The sequence below is a fragment of the Xenopus laevis genome, chromosome 3L (genome assembly GCF_017654675.1).
Source record: "Xenopus laevis strain J_2021 chromosome 3L, Xenopus_laevis_v10.1, whole genome shotgun sequence".
NCBI lineage: Eukaryota > Metazoa > Chordata > Amphibia > Anura > Pipidae > Xenopus > Xenopus laevis.
In genome coordinates this window covers 144,448,924-144,463,932 of record NC_054375.1, presented here as the reverse complement: position 1 = coordinate 144,463,932, position 15,009 = coordinate 144,448,924, and the positions used below count along the sequence as shown (strand labels likewise).

Below are 15,009 nucleotides of genomic sequence, written 5' to 3'. Positions count from 1 at the left end.
ATTGTATGAAATACCCCATAAACTGTAACATTATGGCTGCCACAAATTGTTCATAGATATCTTTCATCCACTGGATTATGTAACATTTATGTACCTTTGTGCCCCGTTTAAGTCCTCTCCAGATAGGCATACAGAATGTACACTTTGATCCATTGATCTGAAACAGTGTCGGACTGGCCAACCTGGATACCAGGAAAAATCCCGGTGGGCCCAGGTGTCAGTGGCCCTCATGCTGCTAAACATTTGGCCTATTTCATGGTCATTCCCTATTTCTATGAGAACAAAGAGACAAAATAGATGGAATAATAGATTATAGTATGTAAAGAAAAGAGACTAGGAGAATAGAGGTTGAGTGAGGAGAGGAAGAATAATAGTACTTAGAGTGGGCCCCTGGTCTAATGTTTTTGGGTGGGCCCCTGGTGTCCCAGTCTGACACTGACCTAAAACACTTGGTGAAAAGGTGGATTCAACCACTAATTAGAATGACACAGTACACAAGGGTATATATATATATATATATATATATATATATATATATATATATATATATATACTTTCCAATGAGCATCCGTACTCCAAGACTGCTGCAAATGGAGGGGTGCACAGTAATTTTGTATGCATAAATTATCTTCAGACCAGCACTCCATTTAAGAGCTTAGTTGTTTATTGTTGCATAGTATCAAATACCCAACGTTTCGGTCCACATTAGGACCTTTTTCAAGGATATACACATTGGACACAGTATCCCCCCGTGGTCTGAACGAAACACTCCCACTGGGGTGCTTCATATGAACTTACCTACTTATGGACAGTTTGCCCAGTATTTGTACTGTCATAATATGTTCTGAGATACATTACTCTGGGTTGCCATTTGATGTCCTGGGTCTCTCGCTATTGTGCTAATTTTCCTTTTATGTCAAAATATGTTTTTATTGTTCACAGTTTATGCCGTTATATCCACTGTCCCCTGTCACCCTACCCATGACTCAGCCTGGCATCAGGACCCCACGGGCAGTACCCCCGATATAGTGTGTTCCTCGTTGATCTACTTATGGCTGTCACTGTCTCATTATACCACATGTGAGAGGCGTATTTGGGGAGCAAGCATTGGCCAAAGAGGTTCCAGCAGGGCTAAGTGCAGCAAGGTGCATGGGTCAGCGTTAGCTCGCAGACCTTACACCCTTATTGCTGCAGGGCCTGGGCTGTGATAGCAACAGCAGGGGAGCGCCACCGTTGCTATACATTAGTGACGTTGGTTACGGCTCCTAACTGTCAATCCGAGCGGTATGGCCTCCAATCGCAAGTATGCGCAAGTTGATGCACCACGCAGTAAGCTCCGCCCCCTCCGCGCCTGCAAGTGGCGAGAGACATACACAGCGCACAGGACCCTGGATGGGGACTGTATTGGGCCATCGACACACGATCCATGTAAAGTAAGGGGCACTAAGCCATGGCTAAGGAGGTAAGAACTTCTGACTACGGGACATACGGCTTTGTTTTTATTGTGCTTCACGTCTAGGTGCCACGATCACTGTTTGTTTACACTGTTACTAGGGTTGCTTAGCAACCAATTTTGGCGCCTTATTCACAATTTAAGCGTCTCATTGTGCACTAAGCTTTTCACTCCCTGATGAAAGTTCCTGTGAGGAACTGAAACGTTGGTTCAGTCCAATAAACCTCATATTTTTCTTCTAGAAACGTGTTGCTGTTTTTGTTTGGTGTGCCGTCACCCCACATTACTTATTGAAGCTTTTTTTGACTGGCACCCTATCTGTAATTACTGCTGGGGATGTGCGTTACGTATCTCTATATATATATATATATATATATATATATATATATATATATATATATATATATATATATATAGCATGCTCACTGCTCATCTGCATTTTGGGAGATTGTAGATACTACTCGTAGGAACTGCAACTTATACAAAGTAAGGACTGATTCTGCAATTTTGAGCTCACTGTAAAAATTGTATATATTATAGCTGCATCATTCAAATCATGTAGAAAATTTAGAAGCCACACTGACATAATGTTTAGGTCAACAAACCTGATGTCTAGTTATGGCAGGTATCTGGTAGCTCTCACTCACATACTGTATTAAAACAATTGTATTGGATGTATAATTTAAGTTGTTCCAAAGGAAGTAGGAGATGAAACAATATGGAACATCCTAGTTATTTAATTCATACTCACTTGTGCATACTTATGGGCACAGCCTTTTCTGGTGGGTGTAATGACAATGGAATACTTTTTTTAACAACCTGACTAATTACTCTATTATTTGCCCTTGCCCTCACTTAGTGAATAAATGTTTGCAGACTGGAAACAGTGATGTTTTATTGTTCTGTAGGCGCCAGGCACAGCAAAGCTCAAGAGAGCCCTATAAGACCCCCCTACTTCCTTATACTGTGTCTCCAAATATGTATTACTCATTAAAAAGGCGTCCCTATTAAGAAGCTGGTTTTGTTATACAGGCGAGGAGATAATTCCTTTTTTTTGTGCTTGTATTTTAATTTTGACATCTTCCAATTTCTCTCACTCGTAATTGACTGATCTGCAACAGAGCTGTGTCAGGATGAGGACCCAGGTAGGATGGTTGCTGGTAAGTAAGTGGGGTTGTCCAAGTCTAAGAGGGGCAGGTTTTACAGTTACACTTCCAAATAATGTTCATAGTGTTCTTATAATGTTCTTATATTCTCCATTATTCTAAACCTGTCACTGCTGGTTTAAAGTAACAAATCCCCAACCCACTATTGCAGGTCTATCCTTGTATGGCTTCCAAAACATTTTTTTACCAATTGTTTTACTGGTGGAAAATCACAAGTAACAACTCCATTGTGAAATGTGCCCATTCTTTTTACTTATCATTAGTTGCTTTCTTCAGTATCCACTTATAAAGTATGTATGTAGAAACATAGGAGCTCATGGAATGATCTGAGACTGTTTGGACCATTGAAAAAGAACCTTGTTAGTTCCTCCAAGAATTGTGCATCAATATAAATATCAGTAACAGAATCTTGTTGGGCAAATAACAGCACTGCAGGAAAGAGGATGAAAAGTATGCAGTGGATTTAATCTTCCTCTCTTGATGCAAAAGAGTTTTAATAAAATTGAACCTGTTCTTGACAGTTGTGCTACAAGATTAAGCCTTTCCTGGTTCCTTACTGACTTTCTCAAAATCGACACAGGTTATGTTAGTGCCTAGCTTGTGCCTACTGGGGCTCGACTACATTTTTCCGGGGCTCAGTGCATAAAGAGGGAATTTTGGGTTGGGTAAGATGACAGAACACATTAGTTACTTTGTCATTGTGCAGAAATGGGTTAATGGGTTACTGCCTTTTGGAAAATGTCCATATGTGATTGAATAATCCCTTATACAGTAAAGTTATTGGTTATATAATATAGGAGAAGGCTAATGTCTGTTTTATCACCCTGTTGTTTTCATTGTCATACTTCCCTGTTTCTCTTATTCTGTGTTTCTCTTGAAACAACCTACTTCAGAGCTGTGTCAGACAGAGGACCCAGGTTGGACAGTTTCTGATAGGTAAGTGCAGTGGTCAACATAAAGTGGGTGCATCTGAAGTGGCCATTACTACTATGTACAGGTATGGGATCCGTTATCTGGAAACCCGCTATCCCATAGATTCCATTATAATCAAATAATCCACATTTTTAAAAATGATTCCCTTTTTTTATCTGTAATAATAAAACAACACCCTGTACTTGATCCTAACTAAGATATAATTAATCCTTACTGGAAGCAGAACCAGCCTTTAAAGTTTGCATAATATTCTAGACCCAAGATATGAAGATCCAAATTACAGAAAGATCCATTATCCGGAAACCCCCAGTCCCGAGCATTCTGAACAACAGGTCCCATACCTGGACTGTATTAAACACTAGGACCTTACTCTGCTTGTACAGTGCTTCACTCTCAACTAGTGCTATATAGTGATGGGCGAATTTATTCGGCAGACGCAAATTTGTGGCAAACAGAGAGGTGAGTGTGGGGGTAACTTAGTAAAATGAGAAGGGAAAGGGTAAAAGAGGAGAGTGAATAAAGTGAGGCAGAGGGTGTCAAGGATTAGGTAGGAGGTGCTGTGGAGACAGAAGGCAGGAACAGGTTGAAGAGGGCGATGAGTCAGACTGGAACAGGTGCAGAGCAGAACAGGACGAAGAGGGCGAAGATCAGGACTGGACCAGACAGGATGAAGAGGGCGACTACTCAGGACAGGAACAGACTGGATGGAGCAGGAGCGGTACAGGAACAGACTTGATAGGACAGGACATATATCAGATCAAACTGGGCATTGGATAGCAGGAGGAAAGGATACGGAAGGAGACTGGAGCAGAAGAAGACTGGAGTAGATAGCAGGAGAGGACTGGAGCAGATAGCAGGAGAGGACTGGAAAAGGCAGGGCAAGATACAGTGCGAGATGAGCTGGTACAAGGTACAAGGCAGGGTCAGGAAGCAAGAATCAGGAACAGGTGAGGCAAGGTCAGTACAAGGTTAAAGCAAGGAAAGGTTTGGAGTGAGAAGCAGATCAAGATACAGAATAGTAAGGAAAGCAAGGCAGGGCAGGGCAAGGTCAAGGCATGGTTTAAACAAGGAAAGATCAAGGTTTAAAGCAGGACTGGAACAGAACTGGAAGGGGAAGGTAAGGCAGATCAAGACAAGACAAGGTTCAGAGCCAAGCAGGACAAGACAGGGAAGGGTTCAGACAAGACAAGGCAAGCAAGGCAAGACAAGACAAGACAAGGCAGAATAGGAAGGAGGCCAGAACAGGAACCCATAGCTAGGGACAATGCCACACTGCTATGATGGGAACCAATGCTTCACAAGGAGTGTTTGGAGGGCTGGTCTTAAATAGGGCAGAGTCATCCATGATTGGCTGACTGCAACCAATCAGGCTGCAGCTGGGCTGGGCTGCAGAGGCCAGGTAACATATAGTGAGCAACCCTACAGGCTGCTCAAAACCCAAAGGTCCATGGTTTGAATCCCAGCAGAGCCTGACAGAGGGTTATTAGGAACTGAGAGGTGAGTGTGGGGTAACTCAGCAGCATAAGAAGGGAAAGGGTAAAAGAGGTGAGTTAATAGTGAGGCAGAGGATTATTAGAGAGGTGGTGGTAACTCAACAGAATGGAAAGGGTAAAAGAGGACAGTGAATAGAGTGAGACAGAGGGTTGACAGAGAGAGGAGTGTGGGGGTAACTCAGCAGAAGGGAAAGGGTAAAAGAGAACAGTGAATAGAGTGAGGCCATGGATAGTTGGGGATACAATGGCGTGGCAAGGAAATGTATGGGTTAATGTGCTTTGTGGCAAATGCACTGAGAGAATGGTTATAGGCAAAACCCACAGCCAACCTGTACCTATAGGATTCAATAATGAATGTAGTTACACAGCTATAGACAAGTTCATTATAGTCTCTATAACTAACACACAGGGTTTGTCAGACCTTTTAAAACACAATTGCCCTTACACAAATTAACAGTTAATTTACATACATATACACCGGCATTCACACTCTAAGCTTAACACAACAGATTCGCACTCATTTGCCCTGGGAAAAGAAGCTGCTTTAGGAGGAGATTCTCTACTGTGATTCTCTCATGCCTCACACAGTTGAGCAGCAGGAAGTGTCTCACAGAGGGAAGGGGCGGAGCTAAAATACACTGCTGCTCTGAGCAGTAGAATAGACATTGGGATGTTCCATTATTTAAAGGGGTGCTTATCATAAGATGTAAGCCTTTTATGAACTTATTGCAGGTTCTTAGTGGTCAGTTTAAGAAATGTGTTCATATGAAATAGAACAAAACAATATATTTATATATGGCAGGAAGATATCCTTTATTATGAAGTAAGGTCCCCCTTGCCCATATCTGTGTACTCACCATGTATACATTTCTTTAAGTAGGGGGCTGTTTTCCCTAATGGCTTTACATTTGCTGCTGAACACTTCAAGAGAGTACTAATCTAGATATTCGTATACAGCGCCCAGGCCCGCAATGTCCATATATTTTTTATCACCCCCGTGTCTGTACTGATGACTTCTGAATGACTGGTGTCTAGTTGCCTAGTACACTAATAATGGCATCCTTCTCAGTAGGGAATACATGTAATTAAGGAACCATATGTAAAGTATCATTTACTAATAGTGATGAGCGAATTTGTGATGTTTTGCTTCTCCAGAAAATTATCAAAACCGAAGAAAATACACCTTAAAGTTCGCGAAGTTTTTAAAAGTTTTTTAAAGTTTTTTGCCAATTGTTTATTCAAAAAAAATTGACACGTCTTTTTTCTCCGCAATTTTTTGGACGCACTAAACTAAACGGATAGCAATATTTTTACTCAGTTTCACAAAGGGTGGAAATTTGTCGCAAAACTGACCACATCGAAATTATTCACTCATCACTGTTTACTCAAATAAAATAAATGTTTTTAAAAGCATAGTGAATTCATAATACTTTCAGCATGGTAACACTGTCTGTATTGTCTTCTTAAGCTCTCTGTGCTTTGTACATCTTCACCGGAGTTAATGGTAAGTTACAATGAAACGGTAAAATACTGCTTTTTTATGGAATAAGGGATACACAATATTTAATTATATGTACGTTGGACATTATATTGGATTTTGTTACTTTATGCAGTTTTTGGATAGAGTTCCCTTTTAATAAATTGTGATGTTTCTAGGTAGCTGAGAGTAATGTTCCAGGTGACTCCCCAGGATGAGGACCATATATATACACATCAGAATGGGATTGTCAGAAACTGAGTTTAAAGACTAATCATTATGATTACTCTTACCCCACAGTTACTCCTGATGAAATACCTGAGTGCTATGGGAATTCAAGTATATGCCCAAATAATTCCAGATGTGAGTTTTCTTGGAAAGGATATTATTGCATCTGCAAAAAAAAGTTAGAAAAATACACCGGGATTACTTACCCTGGGGGATCGTGTGAAGGTATGAAGATCATGGTGTCTGTCTCATTGCTTGCTTTCTGTTTGTGTCCTTATAGCCGTTTATCAGTAACATTACCTTGTACCCACCACCTTTGGAAAGGAACTGATTTCAGACTACTACAAAGAGTGGCACAGAAGTGTTAATGGGCACCCCCTTGGGGTTATTTTAAGGGAATTTCTTCATGGGGGGGCAATTGCACATCCTGCACACAGGCTTGGCCAGGGATCATTAAGTTACAGGCTACATATAATTTTTAAAAAACAATATGACATTTTGCTACATGACCTAACTGTTTTATAAGGCAGTCCACCACCTGCGATTCACTGACTGAAGAAGTGTAATAACCTGCCTGGAATTGAACCTGGGACCAGGTGTCTCTGTGCTGTTAGGGTTACCACTGCACTACGTAAGCTGACAGATAAAGTCCTGGTTTGCTCCTATGGCTATGCTTGCAACTGCAAGTTGGCTTGGCTTGTTTCACCTTTTGCCAATCCGGCCACAGGTGATCTTTGTAAGACATTAGGCTGGCTATAAAACTCCCTACTCTGCTCTCACTTATGGCCCAGTACAGGGCTATATTTAATAGACCCAGGGCCGGATTTACATAATGGGTGCCCCTAGGCCCACTGCTGTTCGTCGCCCCTGTCCCCTCCCCTTTATTCGTGCAAATTTTCATAATCTGGACTGGAGCAATGGGGATTGTCGCACTAGAAATTTAAAAAATTATTGTACCCAGTGTTTTTAACCAATGTGGGTGTGGTTGGGCAGCATGCCGCCCCCCTAAAATCCTGCCACCCTAGGCCCGGGCCTTGGTGGCCTTTCCACAAATCCGGGCCTGAATAGACCCATGGGGCCCTGAAAATTTTGTTGTATGGGGGCCCGTGATTTCTAATGGTGGACCTGGCCAAGACTGGGAACTTGGGGTTTGCTCTGGGTTTTGGAATACCATTACAAGAAGGGAGATTGAAAGACTAAGAGGAGAGTGCTGTTCACTTATTGTATGTATGTATTTATTTATATAGCACCACAGTTGCTCGCAGTGCTTTACAAGGTGTGAACGCAAACAGGGGTATAGTTATATTAAAGGACATGTAAACCCCCCCCCCCAACAAAAATGTAATCAGTGAACAGTCTCTTTGAAATCTTTAAATACCTGCCACTCTGGTTGTTAAAAGGTTAACAGTAAGGCTACAGCATCCCCTTATAGGGGGAACTAAAGTCTAAAATAGAATAATGCTAGAAATGATGTATGTTGTATGCTAAACATAAACATGAACTTACTGCACCAGAAGCCCAACTAAGCAAATGATTTATGCTTTCAAAGTTGGCCACAGGGGCTGTCATCTTGTAACTTTGTTAAACATCTTTGCAAGACCAAGACCACGCACATGCTCAGTGTGGTCTGGGCTTCTGTTGGGAGGTTAAGCTTAGGAATTGTCATAAATTCTCAAAACAGTCAAAAAATATCTGCCATAGAAGCTGATACAGATGCAGCAGATACAAATCTCTACATGGTCGCCAGCTGCTCTACAGGGAAACAAACAAAGCTGCTCATGTTCTGGGCAGTAAGGTGGGGGGATGTCCCCCCTGCTGTTTGAAAGTATGATTGTTTCCCTGCAGAGCAGTTAGGGACCATCTGAAGTTTTCTATCTGCAGCAGTGAGAGCAAATAAAACAAAGGGGGAATTTCAGGTTTTTTATAAAAATGGTACACAGGTTTTAATTAAAGTATATTGGAGACAAATTTCTTTTTTATTAAAGAAAGTAAAAATGGGATTTTATTTTTTGCCTTTAAATCCCCTTTAATCACTTAGAATTCCTTCTTCTCCTCCAACCCACTCTACCCCCTCCCTCAGGAATTTACTTTGGCTGTTGGCTAATGAGCATGCTCAGTTCTTCTCAGATTACTAAATACACCCTCCAGTCTAACAGCCAATGGAGAGATAGCATTGCTGGTTTCCATAGAAACTCTGCTCTAGCTGTCTGATCCTATTTATTTCCACCTCTTCTGAGCTCATCTTAACCATTACAGTGCTCAACCCCAGCAGAACTTTTTATCAAAGTATGTTGTGCCTGTATAACCCTGCATTCTGCATTGCATGAACTTTTCCTGTTTGTAGATGTCAATGTTACTGATATTTCCTATTTGTTTTAGGAAATATGATGGTGCTGGCAAAATGGAGGGGGTATATGCAGTATAAATGATGTGGCTTGGGTGGGGAAGATATGCCCAACTTATATACATGGTAGGAAAATGTAGGCTTTACATCATGTTTTTTAAGTTATACATTAACAAAACATAAATTAAAGTGATACTGCCACTAAAAAAAACACTTTTTTAAAAATATGAATGTACATTAAAAGTTACCTATAGGTCATGCTGATTGTTTTTTGCTGAGAGGTCTGTTTTTGTAAATAATTGTTAGTTGAAGTTCCTAAACCTGACTGTTTTGCCAACCTGACTGTCACATCTCAGCCTGTCAGTTAAAGTTTCTCCTGCTGCACAAATATGGCAGCCCCCTCATAGTACACAGGGAGTCATTAAGTTAATGTAAAAGCATTGGGCAAATACTTTAGAGATGAGTTCAGACATGTAGGGAGGGGCAGAGTTATGAAGTGCTTTAAATATTAGGGTCATTGGTTTAAATTTTATTCTGAAAGGTAGCAGAAGCCAGTGCAGTGATTGGCAGAGTGGGGTGGCAGAGGAGGAGCTGTTGCTGAGGTGTATAAACCTGGCGACAGAGTTCATTATGGACTGGAGAGGTGACAGTATGTGGTGTGGAAGGACAATTAATAGAGCGTTACATTAGTCTAGACGTTATATGATTAGAGAGTGAATATGAATTTTGGCGGCATCTTGGGAGATAAATGAACATATTTTGGATATGTTCTTTAGGTGAAATTGACATGATTTAATAAGGGACTGGATTTAAGGAGTGAAGGACAGCGCAGAATCTAGGATAACCCCAAAGGCACTGGGCCTGTGGAGATGGGGTGATAGTGGAATTATTAACTATGATAGATACTTCTAGGTTGTCACGGGTGTTAGGTGGAGGAAAGAGAACCATTTCCATTTTAGAGAGATTTAATTTAAGGTAACAATGTGGCATCCAAATAGAGATAGTGAACAGGCAGGTGAAGACCCAAGTATTTAAATGCATTGTGTAAGTTCACTGTGTACATGCTAGTCATTTAAAGCAGAAAAGGGAGACTGATGGGAAGCTGGCAGTGATGGGCGAATTTTTTCCGTTTCACTTTGTCGAGTTAAAATTTGCTTGGAATTAGCCATACTAAAAATTAACTTAAAGGTTAACCACCCCTTTAAAGGGGTCCTTCAAGCAAAACAAAAGTCCACTTCTTAGTGGTGAATCATGAGAATATAAGCTTCTCTAAAGCAAAAAGCATGAGTTATACTGTATACTGGTACAAAACATTTTTGTTTTTTTTTATTTCTTGAGCTAAACAGGCAAATGGGGAAACTGAAGCTACTGCATGTTTTGTCACTGTGAGGGAGATTCCTAAAATCAGATAATCCCCTGAATAATGGGTTTAGTGCTTACAAAACAATCACAACAAAGCGTGAAGAGGGGGTTTCTAAATTTATAACATGGATTTGAATGATTAAAATAATAGGCAAAAAATATGTTCAGCACAAAAGTAATGTTGAATAAGAAAGTATACTTCCCTTTAAATGTGAACTTTGACCACAAAATATTTTTTTATATAACATAAAGTATCCTCTAGAGTTTAGGGCATTTTATCAATATGATGGCTCCCCTTTAAAACTATGATTCAACTTTAAAAAATGCGTCTGTTTAAAAGGTGCAGAGGGCTTTTCTACTATGGGGAAGAGGTGCAGAGCGAAAACAATAAACAACGTCAAAATATAATGCTTGCTAAAGGCAAGATGTAAGTACAGGGCTTCATTGTAACCATGTGAGTGGTACTCTGTGCTGAATTAAAAAGCCCAGACTGTATGGATAATGAATCCTCATACTGTATGTGAACGTTTCTTTGCTTAAAGTGGACCCGTCACCCAGACATAAAAATCTGTATAATAAAAGTCCTTTTTTTAATTAAATATGAAATCCAATTTCTTTTTTTTTTTATTAAAGCATTCATAGCTGTTGTAAACTCATTTAAAAATATCAGGTGTCAATCAAATATTGCCTAGGCATAGAGGCGGGGCAAACAATTACTTTCACTTTCCATTCAGCACTTCCTAGATGTCACCGTTCACCCTACATTCCCCCAGCTCTCTTAACGATTTAATTGTGTAACCAGGACATGGGGATGGACATCAGGTCCCCCATTCTGGTGCACAAACAAGATTCTGAGATGATGCAAGTCTTGCCTTAATAACAGTGTCCACAAAATGGCTCCTTCCTGGTTGCTATAATTATGAGTTCCCAGACTGATGAAAACAATATTCAAATAATTTATACAGTGTAATTAAAGTTAATTTTGCTTGACTAACATGATAAAAAAGGATTTGGAATAATTTTGTTTGGGTGACGGGTCCCCTTTAAATCTAAATCAGAATATCTTTTATTACAGCAGGCGTAGCTTACTTTGACCTTACAGAAACATCTCCTCCAACCAATGGCAGCAATTCCACTTCCCTCTCAGACACCAGAACCATTACCGGCCCTGCTGGGTATGTCATGAATTCCACAAGAAAAAGCATGGAGTGTTCAGGTACAATAACTCCCAACCATGAACCATAAACATATCCCAACACCACATGCCTGAATACAATTATAATGTTCTCTTGGTAATTTGCTTTTTATTAGACAAAAACATTGGAATTTTGGGAAGCTTGTCACAATGTCCCTTCCAGGGAGAGGTGCTAAAACAACATTGTATGTGGCAGACAATAGATGTCACACCCCCACCTCTATTCCGACTTGGTTTTTCAGTTTTTACATATACGGCTTCTTTAACATCTCTTTTGAACCAGTCACTCTCCCGGTCTAGAACCTGGACTTGGCAGTCTTCAAACGTGTAAAACCAAATTTGAAGAGAGGCAGGGGGTGCGACATCTAGGGGCACATTTACCTAGGGTTGATTAATTAACCCTCGATATTCGACCGTCAAAGTAAAATCAATATTCGAAGTCGAAGGATTTTGCGCTATTCCTATGATCGAACATTTGAAGGAATAATTGAACGATTAAATCCTTAGAATCCTTAGAATCGAACGATTCAAAGGATTTTAATCCATCGATCGAAGGATATTCCTTCGATCAGGAAATTGTTAGGAAGCCTATGGGGACCTTCCCCATAGGCTAACATTGGCCTCGGTAGGTTTTAGGTGGCGAACTAGGGGGTCGAAGTTTTTTTTAAAGAGACAGTACTTCGACTATCGAATGGTCGAATAGTCGAACGATTTTTAGTTCAAATTGTTCGATTCGAAGTCGAAGGTCGTAGTCGAAGGTCGAAGTAGTCCATTTGATGGTCGAAGTAGCCATATTCGACCATTCAAAATTCAAACTTTTTTTCCTCTATTCCTTCACGCGAACTAAGTAAATGGGCCCCTTATTGTCTGCCACATACAATGCTGTTTTGGCACCTCTCCTTGGAAGGGTTAATAACACCTTAAAGCTCCAATCATGTTAATACAATCAACACCTAACTTCATGACATCCTTGCTGATTAGGATAAACAGTTTATGCTGATTGCAACACCATGACAAGGTATTTATTACAGAAAGATCCTATTTACAAGTCATTCTGAATTGAGAAAGCCAGTTGGATGACTTGGAAAGATATTTTGCATATCACTACTCCCAACTTTATTAAAGGTGCATGTTGACACTCACATGTGCATTGGTTACTGCACAGGTGCAAACTTTTCACATTGTTGGTAAATAAGCTCCATTGAATCTGTCCCTGTGTGTGTGGCAGGTTGAATCTTATTAACAAAAGTCTTTTTAAGCCTAAAGGTGGCCATACACTATAAGATCTGCTCGTTTGGCGAGGTTAGGCTAAACAAGCACATTTTCCCCCGATAAGCCCACCAAAGGCATAGTAATATCGGGTTAATCCGATCATTTGATTGGATCCAAATGATTGGATTACAATGAAGGAAATGGGCGGCAACGGGTCGTACGACTGCATCAACTAGCCGATGCAGTCCTCAATCACAGGAAAAAATGGCCAATCTATATAAGGCCGATTTTTGGCCAGATATTGATCAGGGAGACCCATCGGAAGCCTCCATACATGGGCATATAAGATGCCAACTGGTCTAAAGGACCGATATTGGTATCGTTTATCCTCCAGTGTCTGGCCACCTTTATAACTATAGACGTAGAACTTCCATGAGTGTCATTTTAAATGGAAGCAGAATGTTAAAATGGTCAAATATCCCACAATCCATAGGTACCAAGCCACATTTTTTTAAAACAATGGGTTTGTATAAATTGCATTGCTATGATCCATATCTGAACTAATTGGTAACTGTCGTTTCCTATGGACTGGAAGCCATAATATCAGTGGCGGAGCAGGGGGTGCGAGCGGGCCAGGGCCTGCACCGCCTCAGGGCCCCCCGGCAGTCCATTCGCCGCTGAAAATGCAGCCAAATGCAGCCGTACGGAGGGGGCGGGGCCCGGCTGCGCGTCACGCACCAGGGCCCGCCCCCTCTACGATCGCTACTGCATAATATGAATATAAGTAGATGGATGGAGCTTTTATAATTCACTCTACCATCATGACAACTTTTTTTCTTATCAAAGATAAATCACTAGAACTATGAAGAACAGCAAGGTAGGAGAATGGATTGCTTTCGAATGGCTGAGTTCGTTGTCAGGTTGCATGGCAATTTCTCAATCATCAATTTTTACTTATACAGGTATGGGATCCGTTATCCAGAAACCCATTATAACAAAGATTTGAATTACGGAAAGGCCATCTCCCATAGTCTCCATTATAATCAAATAATCCAAATTTTTTAAAATGATTTATTTTTTCTCCGAAATAATAAAACAGTAGCTTGTACTTGATCCAAACTAAGATATAATTAATCCTTATTGGAAGCAAAACCAGACTATTGGGTTTATTTAACGTTTAAATGATTTTCTAGTCGACTTAAGATATGAAGATCCAATTACGGAAAGATCCGTTATCCCTGAAAACCCCAGGTTAGGAGCATTTAGGGGATAAAAGGTCCCATACCTGTACTAAAATCAGGCATCATAAATTATTCATCGTGGCTAGTGATGACGAATTTGCCCCGGTTTGCCAAAAATAAGCGAAATTCGCAAAACTGTGAAAATTTTTCAAAACACGAATTTTGACCATTTTTGACTATTTTGTCCAAATGCATTAAAGTCAATGGACGTCTGAATAATTTTGGTGCATGACAATTTTTATGCACGCGACTGTTCTGACGCACATCCACATTCTTTTTGACGCAGCAGATTTTTCACCGCCAAATTTCCACCTGCCGAATTTATTCGCCCATCAATAATCATGGCTTCTATAATGCAGTTGAATTTCCAAAAATGCTCCATTAAAATGCTCAAGATATTATAGTCTTGATATTTTAGTAATTGATATTTTCTGTTGTAAATGCTTCTAAAGAGTGACATTTTTCACAGTGAAAATAATGCCTAATGACTCTATTGAGTGAAAAAGTAGTTGCACGTCAAAAAACATTTTGTCGCCCATAGACATAAATGCATTTCAAAATTTTCGATGTTTCACAAATTTTCAGCAAAACGGGTCAGATTCTCTCATCACTACAAGTGACCAATAAATGCTACCTGCTGATTGGTTGCTGTATGTTACTGGATCTGCTATTTTGCCCCTTTTTCTTAACATAACCTCATTTATTTAGTATTTACTTGTCATTCATATGACAACAAATAAACAGTTGTTATACTATCATCACAAAGATGTGTGTATATTAGATTTGTTTATCTTGTCCATCACTATCATTTTTTACTGCCATTTGCCCCATGAATTGACTCCTGAATTGCGGCCTTAATAAAATGAAGCACTTTAAAACCATAAAAAAACTATTGTGTATTAATT

The 15,009-nt window shown here is 40.2% G+C and overlaps 1 protein-coding gene across 1 annotated transcript in view; it reads left to right on the top strand.

Moving 5' to 3' along the window:
• Window positions 1-1,286: 1,286 nt before the first annotated feature.
• The window catches only part of LOC108710360 (adhesion G protein-coupled receptor E3), a 51,084-nt gene continuing 37,361 nt past the window's right edge, over window positions 1,287-15,009 (top strand). The window contains exons 1-4 of the mRNA XM_041585630.1: window positions 1,287-1,428; window positions 6,514-6,549; window positions 6,823-6,885; window positions 11,532-11,672. Of these exons, the coding sequence (XP_041441564.1) occupies window positions 1,287-1,428; window positions 6,514-6,549; window positions 6,823-6,885; window positions 11,532-11,672 (382 nt within the window). The remainder of the gene's footprint in view (window positions 1,429-6,513; window positions 6,550-6,822; window positions 6,886-11,531; window positions 11,673-15,009) is intronic.